At 39.1% G+C, this 25,118-nt stretch overlaps 2 protein-coding genes across 5 annotated transcripts in view; one reads left to right on the top strand and one right to left on the bottom strand.

The window, feature by feature from the left end:
• Positions 1-1,665: 1,665 nt before the first annotated feature.
• On the bottom strand, positions 1,666-21,600 carry SNAP23 (synaptosome associated protein 23). 4 transcript variants are annotated; one of them, XM_053981015.1, is made up of 9 exons: positions 21,523-21,547; positions 19,759-19,917; positions 13,580-13,685; positions 13,001-13,042; positions 11,669-11,717; positions 11,091-11,208; positions 7,586-7,738; positions 6,895-7,039; positions 1,666-4,403 (listed from the first exon to the last, which is right to left on the bottom strand). In XM_053981015.1, the coding sequence occupies exons 3-9, from the start codon at positions 13,634-13,636 to the stop codon at positions 4,338-4,340; spliced, it is 630 nt and encodes a 209-aa protein (XP_053836990.1). In that variant the 5' UTR covers positions 13,637-13,685; positions 19,759-19,917; positions 21,523-21,547; the 3' UTR covers positions 1,666-4,337. The 4 variants fall into 4 exon arrangements, with proteins under 4 accessions (XP_053836990.1, XP_053836987.1, XP_053836989.1 ...); XM_053981012.1 differs by lacking the exon at positions 19,759-19,917 and having other exon boundaries at positions 21,523-21,600; XM_053981014.1 differs by lacking the exon at positions 19,759-19,917 and having other exon boundaries at positions 21,519-21,538.
• A 1,151-nt stretch (positions 21,601-22,751) lies between these two features.
• Positions 22,752-25,118, top strand: part of ZNF106 (zinc finger protein 106) — a 40,772-nt gene continuing 38,405 nt past the window's right edge. Inside the window, exon 1 of the mRNA XM_053981003.1 lies at positions 22,752-22,888. The gene's annotated coding sequence lies outside the window, so the exon portion shown is untranslated. The remainder of the gene's footprint in view (positions 22,889-25,118) is intronic.

Below are 25,118 nucleotides of genomic sequence, written 5' to 3' on the forward strand. Positions count from 1 at the left end.
TTTTTTTGTGATCACTAGTACATTTGGAAACATTTCAATTGCTCATTGTTAGTCTCCTTTGCTACCTTGGAGTTATGACAGCTATCAAAGCTTTTTTAGAGCAAAATGGAGAAAGCACTGAGTTAGTCCTAATTAACTAATCTTGTTCCAGAACAGAGGAAGATTTATTTCTGTTGCAAGGAAAAAATAGCTGGCTGATGCCTTGCCTGTTTTAACTCACAGCAGAATAGATACTCACATAGTAGAATGCTGTTCTAGGCATTTCAGGACTCTAGCCTATTAGTAGTTTTATATTAGGACTTCCTGTTTTCCCTTCTCATCACCCCCACCCTGCAACAAATGAAGCTATAAACCAATTTTTTTTTCATGCACAATTACACTTGCAGCTTTTTCATTTTGAAATTACTGAGGTAGAACATTACCCTAGTTAACAATATAAAGAATTTGTGTATTTTTTTTCAGACCTACATCCCCTGCTCTCTAATTTTCCATTGCAGTAAGACACACATTTTGTCCATCTGTTCCACCAGCATTTAGACACTGCATTGCTTCAAGCGCAGCAAAGGTGAATTAGCAACTGCAGGTCATTGTATGGTGTGAACAGTGAGTTGTTTCACCATACAGCCTTCAGAGAGGCAAGTTCTGCAAGTAGCTGTACAAGCAGTGCATGCTGCAGTTCATAGTACAGTTACTGCTCTGCTAAAAAGCTGCCTTTTATCAAGGAATAGACTAGCTTGAATTTACCAATTATTGTCTTTAAAGTGTGGAAAGGGAATGAAATCAGAGGACAGAGTTGAACAAACATTCCAGAAAGGAGATACGGTCAATCAAAACTGAAATTGAAAAATCCAGAAAATTTGAAATGGAGTGACTACAAACAATTGTACTGAGATGAAATTAGGTGTAGGGAAATAGACCAAAACTTGCCAAAATTATTCCCTTTGAAATACCTAAAATTGGGAAAGAAAGGAAAAAAAAAAAAAAAAAGAGAAACAGAAGAATTGAAATTGCAGGAAAAAAACCAATGTGATACCCATAGGACATGTGCTGCCTCCTCATAATAGTGATGTAAGCAGGCTGTTCCTAGTTACTAGTAGGTACTAGATAGGATATTAGAAGTACTTCTTTCAAGCAATTCCCAGGTATGCTAGTCTCTCTTGCAGCTCAGAACTGTTGCAAGTCAACAAAAGTCTCTATTTCCTCCCATACCTCCTTCCCCCTTAAGAGTGTTTTGGGAATCTGAGGCTGTGGCAGGAGAGAAAATAAAATTTTAATTGCCTCACAAGTAAAATTGCATTTGCAGTAGGTTAAATCATTTAATCTGCTGGACTAATTATTTGCTAGGCATCTGCTACCAATATTAACTAGAAAGTTTTAAGTTATTTTACTTTGTTCCTTTATCATCCTGCCATTTATGTCATGGTCTTCCAAAGAAGAGGTGGACACAGTTCATAGTCTGCATTATGCAGGGATCAAAACCAGAGTGTTAAAGATCACAATATTCCTCTCCCAACCACACCTATTCTTTTTTTAACACTGGGATTTCTGTGAAATAAAAATAGATGAGGAACTTCCTAATTGCATAGTAGCAACTAGTTCTGCCAAGTTTTTCAAGGACAGGAAACTAAACAAAGACATTTCTAGATAAAATAGTTTTAAAACACATTCAGTTATAAAAGTATGTATTTTTTGTGCACAATATATAGTTTAACAATCAAAAGCAGAAACTGTAAACCTTCATTCTTAATAGCATTTAGACATACAAAGATGTACAAGTGTCAATTTCATACCATAGATATGGAAATTAAGCATTTGTTCTATAGACAACAGTAAGACATCCAAGAAGCAAACTGTTTTCGACTAACATAAAGGCACCAACTCCTTCACAGATTTGGCTCTTGCTGCATCAGAAAATAGTATTGATACTCAGATAATACTCAAGAGTCTCAGAAATTATTTTGTGTGGTATTCACTGCAATATTACAGTTTTGATATACCAATCACAGCATTTTATCAGCCAGCATGCTCATTTATTGTTAGAGATTAGGCAAGTCAAGGACAAGAACTTGCAACAGCAAGGGAGAAGAACATTCCAATGTTTGGAATGTCCAAATGCTACAGAGCAGGCTTGCAGTGTAAGCAGAATAAGGTAACCACTTCAATCTTCTGTTCAGGAGACAATCATAATTAAATAACATATACTTTTGCTTTCACAACTAGCAGCAAATATTCCTTAAGTTAATCTGAAGTTTTTAAGAAGGGAAAAAGGGCATACAAAGTCCCTGTGCAGGTGGCTGTTCAAAGTTTACTATGCAATGTTCTTAAAAGTACTTCTTTGCTACTGGCATTTTTAAGCACATTATCTTCATCTACTGATAGATAAATGGGTTGGGCAGCTAGTGAGCTTTTGAAATTCATTAGCATGCCAACAATTACCGGAAGCTAGAGAGAAGCCAATCCACACTACTCAAGTATCTAATCCCCTAAAAATGACTTTACCTTATTCACATAAGGCAAACTGCCACTGGCCTATTTTTACATGCAGCTGCCACATTCTTTGGTCAGTTGTTTGGGGTTCTTTTGTTTGGTGGGTTGTTGTGGGGTTTTGTGCGTGTGGTTGTTGGTTTTGGTTCTTTTTTCTTTAACTATCAAGCTATCCTGGGAGCCAACTTAAAATATACTGGTAACACTGACTGTGTTTCTACTAAAAAGAAAATAGAACACTTAAACACCGTCCCGCATTTTGTCAGATTAGTGTCATCTCCGACTCTGGGATTCAATATTAGTGGCTACAGGGCATTTGTGGACTGTCCTTCAAAAAAGCACCCCATAATGCTATTACTTTTAATTATTCGTCCAATCAATTTGGTTTGAAGATTTTTGCCATCCAACACTGAGTATCACAGGTCAGTCCAAAGCATCATTTTCAACTTTAAAACAGGCATAATATATTGCTGGGTGGAGTTAAAATAATCTAAGTCACTTAGAATTTAATTATTATCAAGATTTCAAGAAAATCTTTTTATATTACAGTAAAACCAAACTGGTTTTCTTCACAGGAGAGTGGTTTACTTCACCTGGTAAGAAACTCCTCTATTCTGCAACAGAGTAAGAACATTTTATTTGCAAGCAACTTGGATATATAATATTTCCAATTGCCAGTCCCAAAGTCTGCAATAATAAACCAGTCAGGAATCTATTTAGAACTAGTTTATTTTGCACTAGCATACAGTTCATAAATAGCTACTGCTTCCTCCAGACTTGTGACAAAGAAGTTTCACAATAAGCTTCTCTGGTTTTGGTAGGTTTTAGAAGCACCCCCAAAGTCACTGTTGAGAGCAAACTCTGCACCAGATCTCAACCATTATTTTGCACTGGAGAAAGGTATAATCTGAACTCCAGTGAAAACTGGCCAAAAAAGAATAAGATATGGGATGCAAGCAAACTGCATGCTTTTCTACTCTGTTTCTTCCAGTTCAGATGCCTCATTCAAACACTTTAAAGTTAGCTTTTAGATGAGGGGTGTAAAATTTTCCATCAAATAAATACCTTAGGGAGACAGTTTTATCTTCTTGGGTGCACGGGGCTTAGATCAGATGTGTATATACACACAACAAATACTATCAGAACAATGCAGCATGATTAGTCATGGCCTCCAAACTGATGTCAATTTACAATAAAGAAATGGAAACATGTATATCCCTCTGGCTACCATTACCTTAAAGTTCATGTGGTTAGGAAGTGTTTTAAAGCCCTCAACCCACAAGCTGTAAGTAATGGGCCTCTTCAATTCTGTGATCCACAAATTCAACTCCAAACCAATCATGTGGATTGGATTGTAAAACTATGGTTAGATGCTAGAGATACAAATCAGACAACGTTCACCTAGTCCCTATTTTAGTGAAGACACTCAACTTATGAGGTATTTCAAACAGTGCAAAGTGCCCTCTCCAACTTTCCACAACTGTGAATTCAGCTTACCCTGCTTGTTCAACTTAAATTAAGGACTGAATCTCCAGTGCAGGGGAAAGAAAAAAAAACCAAAACAAAAAAAACGTGGGAAGAGGAATCAAACATGCAAGAAGATTCTCAAAGCCCTAACACTTTTAGCCCTGAGCAGTTTAAAGGAAGTGAAGGCAGATGAGTAGAAGGAAGTTGGCTGCTTTCTTGGAGTCAAGGCCATGTTTACATGAAGCAATGAAAGAAAACTAATCCCTACAGAAGGGGTACTGCTTCATTTGTCCCAGCCCCTCTTATTTCAGAATAGAAGTTTCACAGATCCATGAATATGGTGGCTTGCAGCTGGAGAGGCTGTCATTGAAAAATGACAGCAGGCTTTAATTTTCAATTAGTTTCTTGGCTCTGATGTTTGCTTGCTCAATGCGTTCCCTGTTTGTATCGGCCTGAAAGAGAGAAATTCACAGGTTATTTGCAGACTGGATGCAAAACAATTTAAAAATTCAAACTGACATGAACATCTGAATCACAAGGTATCATCATTGTGGTAGAGAGAAGGGGAGCATGGATGCATGGATGCTGTATGCTGGAAGTAATTTTTTCCCCCTAGACAGCATATGCTGTCAATATTGGCAAAAAAAAAACAAGAAAAAATTTTTTTACTCTTTATCTGACTTTCAAAACACAGCAGCTTGCCTTAGCTGGTCAGAAAGCATGTTAACAAAACAAGGGAATAAAAATTCTCTCACAGTGTTTAGACATCTTACGAACCTCTACAGAGCAACAAGATTGCTCTGAACTAGAAGTAATAGTCAAAACTAGGCCTATGGGCATGAAGTAAGATTTATTTTGCTTAACGCAAATCCATAGTTTTCATTCGCATCCCCTCCAATGTACTAGTGCTTTAACAATATGGTATTTAAAAACAAGCTTTAGATTTTATTATTGTTTAAAGCATCAAAAGTCAGGTCACAGTATCTACGTTGAACAAATGTCAAAATATAGTTTTACTGAAAGGTATGATAAGGAGTTAGTAAGTAATTCCCCAGTTATGCAGTGTGCTGTGGGCAATGTGCAGGAAGTGTCATATGCACAAAACCAGCCTCTGCCCTCACCTCAACCTGTGCCAAGTATTAGCCATTTCACACCCATGTCTTGAAATGGGCTGGGCAAAGCACACTTGCAGTTCAAGTCCTAACCTCCCATTCCCTCCTTCCTGCCTTTCAGGTCAAGGGGAGGGGAGGGACAAAAGCCTACTATAGAAAAGGGAGACTCTAATCTGTTAGCAACACTTTGGAAACACTAATCTTGTTACTAGATCTTCTTCTAAGAAAAATCCAGTAATGTAAGTTTCATTATGGGTTTCTTCAGACTAGGAGTCTTGCATAATAATACCAAAAGTCACCCAGTCAAGTCTGTTTCCCAGGTGAGTCAGAATTCTTAAAAAAATAGAAGAATCAATTATATTCTGAAGTTAAGCTTCGTACTGCTCTTTGTTTCTTTACATGATATTGTTTGGAGATTTACAGACAACATTTGGTTTGGTTTCCATACTGTTCACTACATTTAAGAAGTTATCAGCATAGAAGGATTAATTTAAATATCCTGAGACAAGTTGCCAGTCTCAAAGCCAAGAATTGAACTTTCATTATTATTCTGGTCTGCAAAGCAATTCTAACTTGTATACACTGTATTTTAATAATTAGCAAGACTTGATCAGCGAGATTTATTCAAATTGCTATACCAAAAAAGCATCAGGCCAAAAGAGATGCTTGAATTTACTGGAAACACTATAACTAAAAACAGTAATTCCCACTTGCAGTTTATTTGACCAGGCAGTTTTCAGTCTGTTTTATAAGTTATAAGAATTTCACACCTCATTTTAAACTCCAAGAAATTTTCTAGTGTACTTCAAACTGTCTGACTTTTTTAACATGGTAATCAGATGTGCAGTTTCAGGGAACAGTTAAGTTATCCTCCATATAATCATGTTGATTTGCCTTATCAATACTAAATTACTAGACAAAATTGAGCTGCTGACACAGGTGCAACCAGCATTTTTGTCAAACCAGAGGAATTCTGTTCCTCTTGCTTTTAACCCTACTGCAACATTGCAGTGAAATTTTTAAAATCCCATTTTGTCTTAATACTATAATTACACAGTAATCAATATTCACTTCTACTTTTGAAATCTTTAATATATGCTATTCATTAAAGGTTTTTTTTTTTTCCTTTCCTCAACCAGGATGCCTTAAAATAACTTCTACTCATTTCAGAATATGGACATTTCTAAAATAGACTTAGCATTCTCATTAAGCTGCCCTTTGAAAGAAACCTCTCCAAAACATATTTATATTTGGTTAATCTGTTTGGAGAAAATAACACTTAAGTAATAAAATTCTATATAAAAAAGGAAGTTACAATAACTAACTTAATGTGCAGACCATTTCCCGTGCACCTACAAACTCCATTATTCCAAAGTCTCCCCAGGTCCAATATTAATTTGTCCACAAGAATTAGGGCAATGACTAACTTGTGTTTTACTTTACATTCATTATAGTGACTTTCTAGGAATTCCAGAAAACCTTTGCTATTGTTAAAAATACCTATTCCCTACCACAAGAAAAAAATTTCCTGCAATCCACAATCCCCCAGGTATAACTCCAGTGAATGTTTGTACTTTTGATCCCATGAAGTTTATTAATTTTCAGAGTAAGTAGTAATCTGTGTTGTATATTTAGGTTTCCTGGCACTCAAGCATTTGAATTTTAAGCTATATACCCTATATGTATCAAGGTGTATCTCTCGTTCAATCACTGCAACCTAGAGGATGGCATAACCTTACTACATATTTGCTGCAAATACAGTGAGCACATTCCTAATAACCTCTGAGTTACAACCTTTGAATTGAGAGCAGAGAACACCTTTGACATTTACCTTTATATTTATCCGGTCTATTTGCTTATTCTGGGCATCAATCTCATTGCCCATATCCAAAGCCATGTTTTTCAAATTCCCAAGAATGTTTCCAACTTGAGCAAGATTTTCATCCATTTCATCTTCTCTGGCATCATTGGTTATCCTGTTCAAATAATTAAGACCATGTTTCAAGAATCAAGAACTTGCTTTTATCTAGCATAGATTTACTATAGTAGAACTTGACTGTTGCACTATGCATTCAAACTAAGGTATGTTTTTCCCCTTTTTAAAACTCCCTGTATTTCAAGCAAGCATTCACCAAAAAAAGAGTGCTAAGCTAGCCACTGCTACAAAAATAGCCTTAAAAATTAAAATAGTTACCTGAAGTTTAAGATGTGAGCTTCTCTCGAATATACTTTATGACAGTAATAGACCTTGATATTTTTAAGTCCCCTCAGTAACTGAATACTAAGCCTTATAATTCTCACATCCAGAAACAGACTGACCATACCACCGCTACACTAAAAAAAAAGTGTAGGATGAGCACTACAATACTGAAGGTGTTTCTATTCTCTCTAAGACACAACAATTCCTCCAAACAAAAGTAAAATTTTCTATTTAGCAACTTGACCTAAAATGCATCTGAAATAAGCGGATAACTAGTAACAGGATTTGTGCATTTGAGATTGAGGAATATGAACTAGTAAACCTTGTAATATATCCACCACTTGGTCTTCCAGAAGTCTGAGGCTGCTGCTGATTTATACTTCTTGGTTGCATGGATATCACATGATCTGCTGAGTTCTCTGTTCCATCTCCCCAGGTTGCTCTGTATGCTTTGCTGGCCTCAAAGTTCTTTGCCCTACACCATAAAAATAAAAAATCTGAACCACTACATCAGAAATATGGCTTCCTGACTGAAATTCAGTATTAATCCAGAATTTTCAGAACCATTTGTCTTGTGCCCTAAAGAGATTACATTTTGTACAGCTAAAACTTTGTCTATATAATACAAGTTCTTGTATCTTGATAGTACAAACACAACTGAGTTACTCTAAGGATAGTAATTACTTTAGTCTTAAGCTTTAACAAAAGAACAGTAATTTGCTTAAAGCAATACTTTATCAGAGGACAGAAGCTTATGACAGTCACAGGAAAGCTTACCCTGTCATAAAATAGACTTGCACTTATAACAGGAATTATTCTAGAGACAAGATTAGTTACCTTCCAGGAAGAAATGAGGATGAATGCAAAAACTCCCTCAAACAAACAAGAAAACCGTTAATTGCTACTATTTTTTTAATCAAATATTAAAAAAAAATACTTGGCAACAGAAGTTAATGTTTCTCATGTTAACTTTGATTATGAACAAACAGTAATCATGTTTAAGTAGCTCTTTCATTCTGCAACTTAATTGTATTAACTCCATTAAATCAATAAACCACTTACCATTATACTTTTTCCATGTAATTCATAGGAGAAAAAAAAAATAAAGAAAGCATACTGACACAAAGCAATCTCAAGAATCACAGAACTACAAAAGCATGAGGGAAAGAAAACCTAACAAAATAAACTTATCTAAATTGAGGTCTGTTCTCATGAATCATGACAAACTTATTTTGAGAATATTCTCACATTCACATTGCTTTGTGGCATTTTCAGGTTTAAACTAGATAATCCAGACACTGCCATTTTTCTGCTTCTTTAGACACCTCTGAAGGGAAATCTGTAGTGTCTCAATACATCTAACTTTGCAATGACAGGCAGTCAATTTCTAGAAATATGGTGCCTTTCAGTAACCTGGATGTTACATGTTTGAAGAGTTGTGAAATTAGCTGTAATGAACAAATATTCCCCTTCATTCTATTGGTGTTTATGTATTCAAGATGGGATATTACTTCTTGTAGGATCTGACCTATGAGACATAATCTAGAATGAATATATTGAGGGGAAAAATAGAATAATTTATCCATTAATAATGGAAATATTGCACCCAAAATACCCTGAAGAAACCTAAACTAGTCAATTCTAGCTCCTTGTACACACACAGGCCTAAAGATCTCTACATTTACTGCAACTAGATTGAGCATTATATTTTAATCTCATTTATACTAAAGCCATAACCAGAAGAGATCTTTGTATGATTTGCTTCTGGAGGATCAAAGTCTTAGGTGCCAGAGGCAACTGTGAGGACTTTATTAACAAAAAAGAAGTGGCCTGAAGACTAGTTGCACCTGTCAAGTAGACAGCCAGAAAGAATTATTGTTCAAAATATACACAGTTAAGAAGAAAAGTTCTCACCAGCTGCTTTTAAGAGCTGTTTTTCAAATTACTATACATTCACATTTCTCAAGTTTCATTTCTGCAAAACTAAGGCAATTTACACAACCTGTCAAACCAGCAATGGCTCAAGCAGCTGCTCACCATTTCCACAGCTAATAATACTCTGTAGTAATGGACGTTTTCTATTCATGTCAGTATTACAAAACATCACAATCACAAGGAGAACCACATGCAGACAGACATCATGCACATGCAAGCACAAATGCAACAAACATCACTTCAGACAGCTGGTTAAATATGCATCTGCACTACTAACACTGACCTTGTCCTAAAATCCACTTTCACCAGTTTAAGTCAATACAGCTTCTTATCCTAGTCTTCATTTTTAGAAAGCAAGCACCAGTGTTAGGAGAGAATGGAAAAGAAAGTAGTAAAGATCAACAAAAAGGTAAATTGTTAATAGTACATAGATTGTATAACAGAACTGCCAATATTTTTTGCTTTCACAAAGCTTTTATAAATAAATTAAACCTAGGAGAAATTTTACAAAACCCCCAATAACTCAGCAAGTGTTCTGATTTAGCTTATTTAGCTTTATGCTTTTATGAAAAATATGAAAAGCTGTGGAGGTAACTGGCTGACAAATAAATCTGACATTGAAAAAAGGGTTGGTGTACCAGTAGATATATGAAAGACACTCACTCTTTCTTTGCTGCCCTCTACTTGCCCATTTTTTTCTGTATATTACTGTCCAGTTTGGTACACAACTGTTTCTGTCCTTATTATCTGTGTACTTGGAGTGCCACAAGAGTTCACAGATTCTGAGGTTGCTCAGTGTCAATAAGCTGCTTAGCTTCAATGAAATAAGACTATCAACTACAGAAAACAAAGACTGAGTGTGTCAAAATGCTCAAAGTCTACCAGCTTGAGCCAACTAATATAGAACAGTAAGCACACCTATCCAGAAGTCAGGACATCTGCATTTTCAGGGACTAAAGCACTAAGACTTTCAGCCTTAGAAGTCACATTCATATCTATCCTAAATGACTCTTAAAGTACTATTCTGTTGGTTAAGTAGACTCAGCTACTCCAAGGAATTTTCACCTAAACTTCTGCTACTTCTCCATTGAATGATTTTGCTCATGCTAAAGAGCAAAAACCAACAAATGCACACACTATTCACTTCAGTCACCATGCTCAATTTATGCTTCCTTCATTTGGAAGAGCTATGATCACATGCAATTAACACAAACAATTTGGTAATTTACTGCTTAAAGCTAAAGCTAGGACACAATCAAAAATAATTCTGACATTGTTCAGGCTGTTTACTTGTTTAAAAGTACAAATCAAGTGCCATACTAAAGATTAGATTACTCAACTGTCTTAGATATGGCAGCCTTAACACTGATGTTATAAAGGTACTGTGAAGCAGGTCTGCAAGAATTTATGTAGTTACTAGTGAAAAGATTAAAGCTTTAACACCAGTGTCTGCTCTGTTCTCCTATTCTCACCTTCCCTAAAGCATGAATAAGTTGTCTTGCTTTTAAATAGTACAAAAGTATTGTTGTGAAGAAATGATTTTTGGAATCAAATTTCTAACACACAGACACATATAGCTATTTGTAGTCCAGTTTGGTCTCATCTGCATGGACATTGATAGTCCGATACTAAATAGAAGCCTTAAAGAGATTAGGACACAACTGTGCAGGATGCTACATTTACAGTAAAAGGGGCACAATGTATGGTTAGATACAAGTAAGCTTCAGTTACTCTCATACAATTTTAAAAGGATGCAGGTCTGCAAACCAAAGCAATCAACCTTGGTAGAGATTCAGCGTTTTTTAATTAGCTCTTTTATTAGTTAATATTTCCTCATACAGTAGATATTGGGAATATTCTAGACTCCAGACCCAAGTACCAATATAACTGACCTGTTACAAGGACAGACACAGAGCCCACAACATTTGTTGAGCTCTGTCAGTGTCTTCTCAGCTTCTCTCATATCCTTATTTATCTGGTCCATACCTTCTTCTATACGATTTAGTTGTTCTAGAAGAGAAACAAGTAACCTGACTAAATATGGATTGGGGGAGGTGGGGAAAGTTAACATTTCTTTATAGCAGGAACAAGTTTCAGTTCTATCTTTATATGAAGATTGACTTTTTTCTTTCCTGCCTTCTAGGATTTTTTTTTTTTAAGAAAGACATTCAATGAGAGATTTTAGTTACTATTTTGCAAATATCTTCCCCATCTGTACTGCAGCATTTCTGTTACTACTTTTTGAATAAATGCAGCTAGTTACATTCATGCCGTAGTGGAAAAAAGCCAGCTTCTGTAGCAGAGCTGTATTACATTGTAACTATTATTACCTCTCAACTACTTTAAAACCTCTTTTAAATACTACTCTTTCAAATAAGCCTTTAATTTCAGCAACAACTCTTCTATGATTGTTCTTTTCTTACACTCATTACATTCTAATACTGTTTTTTAGTGTTAGGGAAGAACTTACCTCCTTGCTCATCCAGCATAGTAATAGTTTTGATGCCAACATCCTGGGACTGCAGAAAGAAATTTAGCCGCAGATATAAAATGAGACTGCAGTGCAAAATCAGAAGGTCTGCACAGTAACTTTGATAATCCAACCAAGTTGATAATAAAACACTATACTTGAAATAACTTCTGTAGTAAAGCTATTAGAAGTCTCAAATTACAAGCCAAGTTAGGCTGATAAGCACCTTACCTGTTACACTATCTCAATTAGGGTAGTTTTTACGGCATTTTTGTTAGGTTTTTCTTACATTATAACAAGATGATAAAACTTTTGTAATACTCAGATTGAACTGTGACAATGTCTAGCTAGAAAGTAAACCTAGCTGTGCTTCATTTTGAGAACTAGCATTTGGTTCATTCATCCCTACATCCTTCAAAAGGGCTTTACAAGGCCTTTGGTCCTAGGAGCCAGAATGAAAGCAAGCAAAACAAAGCCTGCAAAATAATTTCTAAGAATTTAGCAGTGAGGAATATACTACAGCAGAGCTCTTTGCTGGCTCAGTCTTGAATCTAGCACGCAAGTTGCATCCATGCTTTACTGTAAACTGGCAGCATAGAATCAATCAGCAAACTATGACACCAAGAGAAATTATGTTGGCTCATGACATGTACTTAACACTTGTGTGTGAAGCATTCATCAGGCCACAGTGATTCAAATTCCTCACTGATAACAGCAGCATCTTCAGCAAGCCAGAACTGTGCAGAGGAGTAGATTCCTCACACAGCTTCACTTTGATAAACCCAAAATACAGATTTGATTCAAATCATGGAAAAGGGTGTTAAGAGTTTTCTTATCAGTTAAAACTGATGAACAGATTGTAAGAAGATGTATGCAGAATTACTTGTTTGAACCAAGAGCAGTCATACTCTACTACCCCATCCAGCTGAGCCCTACTGTCCTCAGCAGCAAAACATTTCCACAATGTTCATGGACAAGTGAGCTGAAATACAGATGAAAGATGTCATGAATGCAAATTTTGCAGCAGCCAAAGACACAACTGACCATCAGAAGACTTTTTACAACTAATCTGTAGCATTTGGAGATCAGATCCTTTTGCTTAAAACAGGCAAAAAGGATATTGATTCTTCTGTAATCTGACAGAATGTGAAAATCATGAAGGTTATGTCATTCTAATGCTACTACAGAATTAAAGCAGCAACTTCTAATGATGAAGTGTGTGTGTCTTGTGAAAGACAAAAAACTGTTTAAAATTACAGTCTTTATACTTTTTATACTTAATGCTACTTTTTATACTTAATAAACCCAAAGAATTCAAAAACTTTTTCTTACCTCAATGGCCAAGCCAAGAATCCTCCTTGTGCTTTCCAAAGACTAGAAAGAGAATTTTAAAATGAGTGCATTAATTACTTATATATACATCAGTGTCTGAAAGTCTTCTCTGCCAGTTCATTGTAGTAAGGCAATACTATACAAAAGGTTCATCACCTCGTTATATTTAATACATGCCACAACATGCTCATAGTGGCAGCACATTAGTTTTTCTTGGTTTTTAGTCCTTGCTTTTATTTTTCTTATCCCATTGGAAAGTCTTATCAAAGATAACATATTCAAATGAGTTTTAGTCAAATAAGAAAGACAAGAAGTATCAATATGATTAACAATGCTGTAGGTAACCAAATTCTATCATACCAGTAATCAGGACTGAGTGATCAGTACTCAGTTAAGTGACTTTAAAATTAATTCTTATTTTTTAGGAGTAGTCTTCACTCCAGTATTCACCAACTAAAGTGAAAATTTAAAACTTCAGCTATAACCTTGCAGAATCATTATCCTGTCTTTGTTTTTAAAAAGTATTCTAATCTTGTCAGACAAATACTGTAATCCCAGATGTCTTCCTATAATATTTACCTCATCAGTGACCTGGTTGGCCCTCAGCTGAATTTCTTCAGGTGATAGCTCATCCATGATGAGGAAATACTACTTGTAAGTAATCACGTTAAAGAGAACCTTCCCCCTGTAATAACAGATACCAAGTAAGCATCAGAATTACCCTTTCATCAGTATTTTGAGTTGAAAGTAGAAGACAATTCAAAGAATAAGAGCCTATACATTTCATTCTGCATAGTAAAACATCTCATTAGGACTAGAAGACACTAAAATAATTATTCATCTGATATGACCTAACTGAGGTGCTAAAAGACTTATAGGAACAATCAGTATATGAAGCAGTTTTCTTCCCAAGATTTGGCTTCCTAAACATTTTTGAAAAAATTCTATGGTTAGTTAGGTAAAACCAGGAAATAAGGTCTTAAAATAATAAACTTCTCCATGCTGGAAAAACACATTAGTTTGCCCAGTAATAAATAAATAGAAATAAATTAAGACATTTAAGTTATTAGTATAAAGTTTAAGTGTTCTTTCCATTGCAGAATTTCAATAGCCAGAAAAAGGGGAAACATTTTCACAGACAAAACACCACCTCAAATGACCCCAAGTAACACTCTAGAAATGGTTGTTATTGTATGCTGAATTCCTCAAATGCAAAAGGATCCACAAAGGTTTTAACTGGTATGTCAGCAACTGTAGCAAACATTTTCTAATCTACCTTTCCCATAATAAGCACAGGGTCGTAACTGAAGTCCCAAAACACCATGATGTACCTTTTGCTAAAACCAGAAGATATATATTTTGCCTAAAATACAAGATGAATTAGCAATCCCATCAATAAATGTATTCCTATCAGAGACAGGTTTTTCAGGGCTAAGAGTCTGCATTTTTGTTGGAGGAATGGTAATAAAGCCAGCACTCCCAGCAATGGGAAAACAGAACTCATAGGCTATACAAAAATATAATAAAATAGCACATAAGCTGAGAAATAAGGATATTTTTCCTTCCAAATTTTTTCCCCTTAATTTTCATCTAATCCTTGATCTTTCACATGAGTAGCTTGCAATTAAGTTCATGTTACTCACAGATATAATTCCAAACATCCTGCTTGACTTGACTCATTTTCCTTTACAAGATCAGTGTTTTAGAATATATAACATAAGTAATTGCTCCTAGGAGGGTAAATTTATGCAGATTTGTCCAGCTGTTACCCCACAGCTCTTCACAGGAAGTGTGCATAACTCTGATGGTGAACTGAAATCAAGACACCTAAATCCCTTACAGCTGAAGTTCGAGATTTAAAGACTATTTCAGCAGGTTTCTTCTTCAGCACCTAGCATGGCCCAAGACTATGGCTCTAGGAGATTTCTCTAAAGCAGATGTCAATGCAAGTTAGTTTTTGATATCATTCAAAAAAATGATATCACACAAGGCCTCTAAATAACTGTTTTCAGTAGTCCAATTTCAGTGTATAATCAGTGAATTATCTTTTCATTCACAGACTCAAGCTCCTTTCATAAGGTTTATCTGAGACAGTCCCAGCTTTGAATTTGGGAATGCCCTTCAAGCTGATTTGCACACCTAAGGACCAGTAAACCTGGGACAGGGAGGAAAGTACCTATTTTCACTGAATTAGATTAAGCAACATCTCTGGGCAACCTGTTCTGGTGCTCAGTCACTTGCACAGTAAAGAAGCTTTTTCAGGTGGAAGTTCCTGTGCATCAGTTTCTGCCCTTTGCCTCTTGTCCTGTTGCTCGACATCACTGCACAGAGCCTGGCTCCATCCTCTGACACCCTCTTTTGAGACATTGGTAGACACTGATGAGGTCCCCTCTCAGTTGTCTCTTCTCAAGGCTGAGCAGGCCCAGCCTCCTCAGCCTTTCCTCGTAAGAGAGATGCTCCAGTCTTTTAATTATCTTTGTAGCCCTTTGCTGGCCCCACTCCAGGAGCTCCATGTCTCTCTTGTACTGAGGAGCCCAGAACTGGACACAGCACTCCAGATATGCCCTCACCAGGGCTGAGCAGAGGGGCAGGATCACCTCCCTGGCCCTGCTGGCAATGCTCTTCCTGGTGAACTCCAGGTTCCCACTGCCCCTCTTGGCCACAAGGGCACTGCTGGCTCAGTTGTTGCCCACCAGAACCCCCAGATCCCTCCTGGCAGAGCTGCTCTCCAGCAGGTCAGCCCCCAGCCTGTGCTGGTGCCTGGGGTTATTCTTCCCAGGTGCAGGACCCTGAATTTGCCCTGGCTGGATTTCAGACAGTTCTTCCCTGCCCACCTCTCTAGCCTGTTGAGGTCCTTCTCAAGGGCTGCACAGCCCTCTGGGGTATCAGCCACTCCTCCCAGCTTTGTGTCATCAGCAAACCAGTTCCAACAGCTGACAGACAGGCTTTGCGTTCCCCTAGCTTGCTCACATCTTCCTGAGAAGCTCCAGTGCCAGCCAGCAAGAAGTTCGATAGAAATGCACAGCATTCCACTCACTTTTGCCCTAAATTAATAGTATTTGGTCTTGAAACTGTTTATAACTTGACCTAACAATAAAGAAATACAGCTTCAAGATGTGGAGGAAAAAGCCTTCCAAGACAGTGGGGAAAAAAGGTTACTTCCAGGATTCTTCAAAGCTGAGTTATGCACTTGCTTATCTTCTGATGCTTATATTTGGACACCTGTAGTGCTTTGCCTCTTGTGAGATGAAATCATAATTTAAAGTGATGGCTCATATAATTGCAGGGATAAATTACCTGTGTGAGCAAAACCATTCAGAACACCTGGTTAAGAGAAGTGTTCTGACAACCTTTTATCATAGATAAAGGGTTCAGCTATTTGCTGAATTTTTCTGATAATTTCTTGAGGTCTTATGTCACTGAAAAGTGACAGAGCACTTTTTTCTTTCTTTCTCTAGACTTTCTGGCAAGCTTATGCACCTTCACTTTTCAGACATTGCCATTAGAGTATGTAAAACAAGACATATCAAGATTTCCTTATTAAGGCAGGCATAAGAAAGCATGCTCTTCAAATCAGTGATTATAACATCTGTTTAAAGTTGAATATCCAAGCCAAATGCATTAGACTCAAAAAACCCATAGTTCTATTCCCCTTAGTTTGCAGCATTGCTTTTGTAAGCACAGACACAACCTATACAGTAGCTCTGCAGTGGCAATTAGTGTCTTAAGGCAGAAGAGAAAAACACATTCTGTAGGGACTAAAAATTTCCCACCAGAAAGCAGTTTAAAAACATTAAATAAAGTACACAACACTAATTTAAAACAAACAAAACATTTCCAAAATAGGCTGTTTCTGAAGATGTAAATACACACACAATAGTTGCAGGCCTAAGTGGAATAGCTGAAGATAGCAGGTGCCTTTCATGCAAGATACCTCAAAAGAAATTTTAACAGTCCAGATGAGGCCATTTGTATTGAAGCAACTCAGCTGTTCCAACAGAACACAGTATACATGCATACCGAAAGGATACTCGTTTACCCGTCTTTCTGCCTAAGAATCATGAAGATCCTAGAAACTAGATTCTTTGAGGTATCTCGCTTCAATGTTAATGGCATATGACAAATTACTTATAAGGCACTAAGATTACTCAATAAAGACAAAATATACAGAGAGAAAAAGCTTGATATGGCTATGATAATATTTGTTACAATAATATTTGCTAAGGCAAGCATTTATTTTAACATTGATGCTCAATGTCTATTTTCTTCACTTTCCCTCTCCTACCATTTAAAAAATCCTAGCCACAAAATAACCAAAGTAAAAAAAAAAAAGAAAAATACAGCAGCCTACAAAGGTATTTCATAATTATAACAATATTCTGCTATTTTTAATTTTCTTTCCAGATGGGCAAGCTTTAAACAAGAATCTAAGGTACCTTAAGACAAAGCAGTACTCCTTTAAGGAAGGATGTGATGTCAGCTTTGTTTACTTTCTTTTATCAGTTTTCTGCAGTATTTGCTCAGTTAAACACATTTCAGTTCAACTCCCCTTCTGCCCCTTTCATAGGAAGGCCTGATACCTGCAGAGTATGCAAAACTAAGCTTGCTACAAAAATGTATTTTCTTGAGGTAACCGGGCTCATTAAACTTTTCTACTAGGAAACAGATTACAACACATTCATTACCTTAACTATGACCTTATAAAAAGATTCATTGAGAAACCAAAGCAGCAAGGAAATAAACACACAGCCAGCAAATTTTTACTGATTTTTACTGCCATGCTTTATTTGGGAGATTGTGCAAAATAGAAAGAGTTCTTTGAAATTCCAATTCCAACCTAAAGCTTTAGATCTCTTCACAAGACTACTCCTGTTGGGCTAAGCCATCCTGTAAGTTCATCACCATAATACATATCATAACTATGACACTGCTACCCAAACCAGTTGAGGATGGATTAAGCTTAAATTACTTCTGTCTCCTGGACTAGAGGAAACAAACTTATGTCTGCACAGCCTTGTTTCCACTTACTATCCATTTAGTCATGGCTCCAAAAACCCTGAAAACCTTTCTATTAACTCTCCTATGTGATGTTGTTAGGTTGGAAAGGACTGAAAAGACAAAGCAAAGGTTATTGCAAAATAATGAGGAACATAACGAGCATTTTTGGGGTGATTTTATCATGATTCATTCAAAGCATCACTGGCTTAGAGATCTCGATTTTGTTAATCAACACTCACAGAGCAGCGGAAGCATTTTAGTGGGTTCTTTGTCTAACTTGAAAAAGCTGGAAGGTGACAGACTGATGGGAGCTATGGCTAGGTCTCTATTAGCAGGAAGGTGATCCTGTGAGCCTACAGTGCAAATTTTGGCTTGGGAAAAGCATTGCTCACACTGCCACACTTGTGGTGGATCAGTCCCAAGCACTGAGTTCTGTCCCAACCCCAGCTACTGAACTGGAAGCTAACATCTGCCAAGGCAGAACTTTCATAGTGTGAGAAGAGCAAATTCAGCTTTAGGAACACCCATGGTGACCTGACTGACCATGTCCCCAAGTTTAAATACCAGCTTGTGATCAGAAAGCTATGGAAGTATCACTTCATGCAACAGCAGTTCACTGGCTGGTTTCCTGACAATAGGCACATTAAAAACTCTGGTGGGGAGGTAAAAAAACATTTGAATGGAAAGACCCTCAAGATTAAAGCATTGCTGTATGCAGCCAGCAACAACATAATCATCTCTGCCACCTACCTTCCCAGAGCACACTGTAAAAAATTAACATGAACTCTTTTTTTTTTTTTTTGTTGTCTCTCTCATTGGCCTAAAATACTCCACTGCACCCCTAAGGGTTTTTTCTTGCAAGTGTTTTCATTTTCATTCAGAATTACTTGCCAACTGTAATCCAGCTATTTATACCAACACACTCAGCTTCCAATGCAAACAAGTTTAAAAAGTCATTACAACAGTGACTTTGCACAGCATTTTCAAGGTTTTTTTCAATGCCAGTAATCTTCTGGGACTTATATATATAAAGGCACATTTATATATATATATATATAAGGCACTTCCATGGTAATGAAGGCTATAGTAGGCAAGTTACATGACCTAAATATGCTTTTCTTCAGCACTTAGCTGAGAAGCAATTCTAATGCTTATTTTCTCTAGGAAAAAAGAAAACCTAATTCCTTGCTTTATGACAGTCACAGCATATTAAGGCTGTGCTGTTCAAAGTACTCAAAACCCTTACTGATCTTTATAAATTTAAATTAACTGCAGGGTGTCACAAGGCCTGATAAAGTTCTTGTTCAACTCCAGTTACACTATCCACATCTGGACAGGGAGAGGCTAACAAAAGTGACAAGTTTCCTAAAGTCAGACAGGTCTACTTGCACCAGATCGTATTGTTTTGATTGCTGGCACTTTCACAAACCCACCCTGAATAAGATTTTTGTTCTGCATCTCTGGATGACAAGCAGTAGTTTTGTACCTCTGACAGACTGAATGCCTTTCAGAATTTTGAATGCAATTCAGAAATGGCTATATCCATTACATTTGCTACAGACCATAAATTACTTCTTTATTCACCATCTGAAGGTCCTCTGTTTGCACATATCCCTTTTCCTGTGAAGTTATGCTTCTAATCAATATCACAAACTTCTCTTCCTCCTTCACTGATGACTTGTAAACTGGGGGGAAGAAGGAAATAGCCTATCCAGTGCATCTACAAGTATGATTGAGAAATACATTCTATGCCTTCTTACCACAAAGATAGGAACTAGCTGGTGATACAACCCAGCTGTTGCAGCAACTGACTGGAAGTCAATATCTCATGAGCTGTATTTTTAGCTGTCAGTAAATTGGTGCAGCCTCAGGTGATTGTGGATGCTCTCGGTTCCTTCTCTTGTAAAGGGAGCTGTTGCCTTCCCCAAAAGATGGAAAAGATAATGAAACAATATTCTTAGATATGTGAATGTTAAGTATTAATTTCCTGTGCATGCTTACAAAGATCAAAATTAGACAGTATATTAGACAGCTTTGTGTTTAGTGATGGAGGTTTTTTATTCTCCCAAATTCTTCATATCACTAATACAGAAAACTTGTTTTTTTTAAAACCCTTCCTTAACACAAACAGCTATCCTACTTGCTAGTTGACTGAAATTCAGTCCAGCTAATGCAGGATGGCACAAGGTATCAGCACCAGAATGTATGCCTCCAGATGATTATGTCTACAAGATAAATGAATAAAGCATCTGTGGCCCTGGAGGAAGAGGCCAGGGCCCACGACCAAGACAGTACTCTGCATGCTTCCTGCTTTCCCTTATCAGCTTCCTGAACACACTGCACAGAGGTGATAGCACAAAGAATAGGCACTACCAATGCCACCTCCTCTGTGCAGTGTGTTCAGTTCTACACTCACCTCAACAACTCATTTTTGCCCCTGAAAAAGCCTCATGAAACCTCCTCCAAATCAGAAACTGGTCAATACAAATTCACAGTATTCACTTAATGACAGTAAGAGATTCCATTTCTCCTAAAGACACAAACTACTATATAATAACCTACTTCAAAAACTGCAGAGCAGAGGAGGGCAGGCATATAGACTAGCTACTAGACGGCCAGTAAGCAATTAAGTGCTCAATTAGATCAATCAAGCAAGCAATTGATAACACAAGTGGCTTTTCCTTTGTCCCTAAACACCTTCCTACATAGCTGTTCCCTCTACAGCACAGAATCATGTTTGTTTATGAAGGGGAAATAAAACAACACCCTTAGTTCTAAACACTGAGCATCTAGTACCCTTTCTAAGGGAACAAAAAAAAAAAGTTAGGCAAATAGTTAGAGAAGTTGCATAATAAATTTCCAAAGTTCCTTTAGGTCGTTTACATAGAGTGTCAAGTCATGTGCTGACTTCACATTAAGTGAAACAGAAAGAGAAAAAAGGGAAAAAAAGCGAAAAATAAAGCTGACTCATTAGTATCTTCCCAGAAGGACCAAGGGCATCGAGACGTACAAGTGAAAGAAGCACAAGAAACATTTCGATTCTTATTGTTTACTACATTAACATTACAGCATTTTACAGATTAGTCTGTAAAGGCAGCAGACACAATACATAAACTAAATAAGAAGCAACAAGAGGTGCGTTTTCTCCTGGACGCTATTAACAGCGCAATTCACGGGCTCCCACCAAGCAAACAAAAACCACCTGGACACGGCATTGCCACCGCCTGTAGGGGCGAGCCCACGAGGCCTCCCCGCACACGGGGGGCGGGCGCAGCACACGGCTGAGGCGGGGGCTCGGAGGACCTGGGCCCGGATTCCCGGCCAACCCCTTCCCCCGCACAGCCGATACAGGACGGCAACCGCACAGGGCCAGGCCCGCCTCGCCCCACAGAGGCCCCGGGCAGCCACAGCCCGCCCCGCGCAGGGCGCGACGCGGCACGGAGGAGGACACGGACCGGAACTGACAGCCTGCCGCCTTACCCGGGGCACTGCAAGCTGCCAAAACCCACCCGTCACACACCTACCGGCACCGCCACAGCCGCCGCCGCTCCCTCACGCCGGGCCGGGCCACCCCTTTAAGCTCCCATGTCCCGCCCGTCCCCGCTGCCGAGCGCCGGCCCCCGCGCGTCACCGCCGGCCCCGGAAGCGGCGCCGCCCCGCCCCGCTCATCCACGACTCCCAGTGTGGCGGCGGGAAGGAGGAGCCGCCCCCGGCGCCCTCGCACGGCAGAGGGCGGGAACGCCGGCCTGTGCACACCCAGTGTGCCGCCACGCGGGGGCTGCTGCGCCTACTTCCCTCCCCCTTGAAGTGTGGGGCGTGCGGGGTGTCAGTGCCGGGTGTGCGCTGCCCGTGTGGTGGCCCGCGGTCCGGCCCTGCCGACCGGAGCTGCGGCAGCAAACAGTGCAGTACAGAAGTGGCCCTATTTGTATCGGTGGGGTTTTTCTCCAGTTACTACTAGGACGATGAGTGTCAGCCCCCTTCTGTCACCAGTGGAGAGAAGGAGGGCAGAAAGGGAAAGCTGCTGTTCGTAATCACCGCAATCATCCTTTGCAGCTGAACCGCGCAGCCTTTCCTGAGGTATATTCCTTCTCAGGCGTGGGTAAGTTCTTCTCTGAGGCTGCTGTCAGATCCCGCATCTGCTGTAGGGCTGTAAGCACAGCCGGTAGCTTTCACAGCATTAGGGCCTGCATCAGCTAACGTGCCTCCTAAAGTCCTCTCTTCCAGTGAAACTGCTGCTGGGATCTCAGAGGTGGGTCTTGGTTTTCCTCGTCTCTCTCAGCATCTGGGGATGCTCCAAGTCCCTGTGGACTTTGGCCTCGTGAAAGGTCCCAGTGGAGTAAGGCTTACTGCACAGTGCACAGCCCGCGCCCTTCTCCTGCCCTAAAAATCGCCCCTGGAGCAGATTTCCCAGGCGCAGCCGCCCTGGCCAGCGTGATGTCCACAGCGTCTCGCTGCTGAGGTACCCGCCGTCTGCAGCGTCTGATTTGTAGAGCGGTAACACGTAGCGCTATGCGTGTTTAAAGCGCTGTATTTACACACAACAATAACCTCTATTATCATTATCTGTTGGTAAATGCCCCCAGCTGGCCGGTGCTGGTGCCCTCGCCATTAAGTTGGTTCGCCTGTCGGCTGTCCACGGGCGCCAGGACTGCATTTCCCGGCAGGCTCCGCGGGCACGCAGGCGTGCCCCCCAGCGTGCCGCGCGGCCGCCTTCCCGCCGGCCTATTGGTGGGCTGCGCTGTGCCCCCGCCAAACCGCGCGCGGTCTTGCGGGCTGGGCCCGGTGCGGGCGCCGTGCGGGCAGCCGGTCCCAGGGCGGTGGTGGCCGGGCCTCCTCGGTCCCACAGAGGAATGGGCTGCCGGGCTGCTGCCCTGGAGAGGGGTGCGATCCGTGAGTACGGGGGCTGTACGGAGCAGAGGGCTTGGGGAGAGCTGTGGCAGCGGTGGCGGCCGGGGGCGATGTGGGTTGCTCCGGCTCTGGCGGAGTGGGCGACCTGTGGAGGGCAGCAGGGCGAGCCCGGCCGGGAGGGGCTGCGGCAGCGGGCATCTCGCCTTGGGGCGGGCATGCGCTTCGCTTTGCCTTGTGAGCATTCCCTAATGCTTTGATGCCCTGCTGTAGAACAGCTTCGTTAGGGCGAAGGACTCTGTCCCAGGTGTGTAGCTGCCCTGCTGCCTCTTTATACTTGCCAGAAGTGTTTCTGGGGATGAAGTGTGACTGACTACAGAGTTGCTCAGCTGCCTTCCTCATAAGCAAATATCTAAAAATGTGTTGTAGCGAAAGCATGTATGAGTTTAGTGATAAATATCTGGTAACTTAAAAGGAGTGGGACTGACAGCGTGAAACAAGTCATAATAGTATGATTAAATATGAGGTGTTTGAAAGTAATCATTCATCATTGCACACAGGGTAGTTTAAATCCAAACTTATATTAAGAACTACTCAGGGGTGCATATGAATGTCAATTTGTAAAAGTTTATGAAACATTGGATATAAATGGCATAAATGATTAAAGTTCATGCTTCAGTATACTTCATTGATGGTTATAAAGTTCATGCTTCAGTATACTTTGTTGATGGAGGTTTGGCAATAATCTTCTCATGCAAATAAAAACCTTTCCTTTTCACCTTCCCTTCTACACCTGATGAAGTACAGCTTTAAAGAACAGATAGGTTCTGAGGTGGTGTGTCCTGAGAGAGAAGAGAATTGAGAATTTATGGACTTTGTTTTCAACATGAGTTTCCAGGCTTGCATGTTCAATATCTCTGTTGCTTATTGCTGTTCTTCAGTTATTTGCTACTTCTTTCAGTTAAAATTGAATTACTGCATTTAACATATTGGCTGTTTTGCTGAACTGACAGATCCTGGCCTAAAAAAATCCCCAAACACTTAAACCTTCCAAAAATTTGATTAATAGCTTTGCTGACATTTAGAAGCTTATTCCCATTAGCATTGTAGTATTTGGGATTACTACTGCAGGCTCTAAGGGCCAATGCAATGTGTCTCTTTAACTTTTTACCTTGGAAAATAGATTCCTATCCTGAAGTAGCTCCTGTTAAAAAGAACTGAGTTGTGTTTTGGTTTTTTTTTAAAGTCCTTGCTTGACTTCAGCTGAACTGGCAGTAAAAGGCAGCTGCACTTGCACTACTTTGTGTGTTCCACTAATGACTGATTTTTGTATGTAAAGTTAGCTAAATAGGTGCTATACTCTGGCATTTTCAGTTTGGAACAAGACATCGGTTTTACCCAAATTATGTTTGCATGTTACCTAAGTCCATTTGGTCACTGTGAGCAAACTTCAGGTAGCTTCTATTCCCTATGTTCAAAAATGTCACATATGTGAAGAGATGTCAGCTAAAGACATCTTAATTCCTGCAGGACTGTGAATCCAGTGCAGATTAACAGCAGTCACTATCCTCTAAATGCGTACCTAAATTGTGTACAGAGATACAACTTGTAGTATCCAGGTAAAATGAAATATTTTTCTATCAATTTTCTTTCTACCTTGTCTTGTAAAGAAAAAAGTTAGTAAGATATCCAGAATAAAATTTAAATTTGTTCAGAATCAGATTTAAAATGTTAAAGTTTTTTTTTAACATCTGGTAATCCTCCTCTATGAACTCTGCCACCAGATGGTGTCATAAGATTTGAGGTGTTATCTGACTCAAGCTGATCCTAGCAAAGCAAGAGGATACTATGCCTTACAAGTAACTTCTTTGTTTTTATAAAGTTGTGTTTTATACTTATAATGTAAGGGTTTTTAGTTTCTTTCATCAAGTCCCAGACTATTTTACATTTTGATCCTATTCTGGTAGAGCTGCTGGTGTTCAGCCCTGGGACAAACTACATTACAGAGATTTAATAATGTAGGCAGAGCCCTGTATTTCTATTACCTGGTCATTAATGACTACTATCTTAATATTTGAGATCCTTAACTTGAATTTTCTTGGCATGAAAGCTGTTTATACTGAAGAGTGACTTGAGTACCTTGGTTTGAGTGCTTCAAATCACCCTCCAGTGATTCTTCATACTCTCTAATGACACTATAAATAGAAGACGCCCAATTACTTACTGAATGCTCTCCCTGCTTGCTGTCTTGTGTCTATCCAGATCTTTCTTGGGG

Source organism: Vidua macroura, chromosome 6, assembly GCF_024509145.1.
Source record: "Vidua macroura isolate BioBank_ID:100142 chromosome 6, ASM2450914v1, whole genome shotgun sequence".
NCBI classification, from domain to species: domain Eukaryota; kingdom Metazoa; phylum Chordata; class Aves; order Passeriformes; family Viduidae; genus Vidua; species Vidua macroura.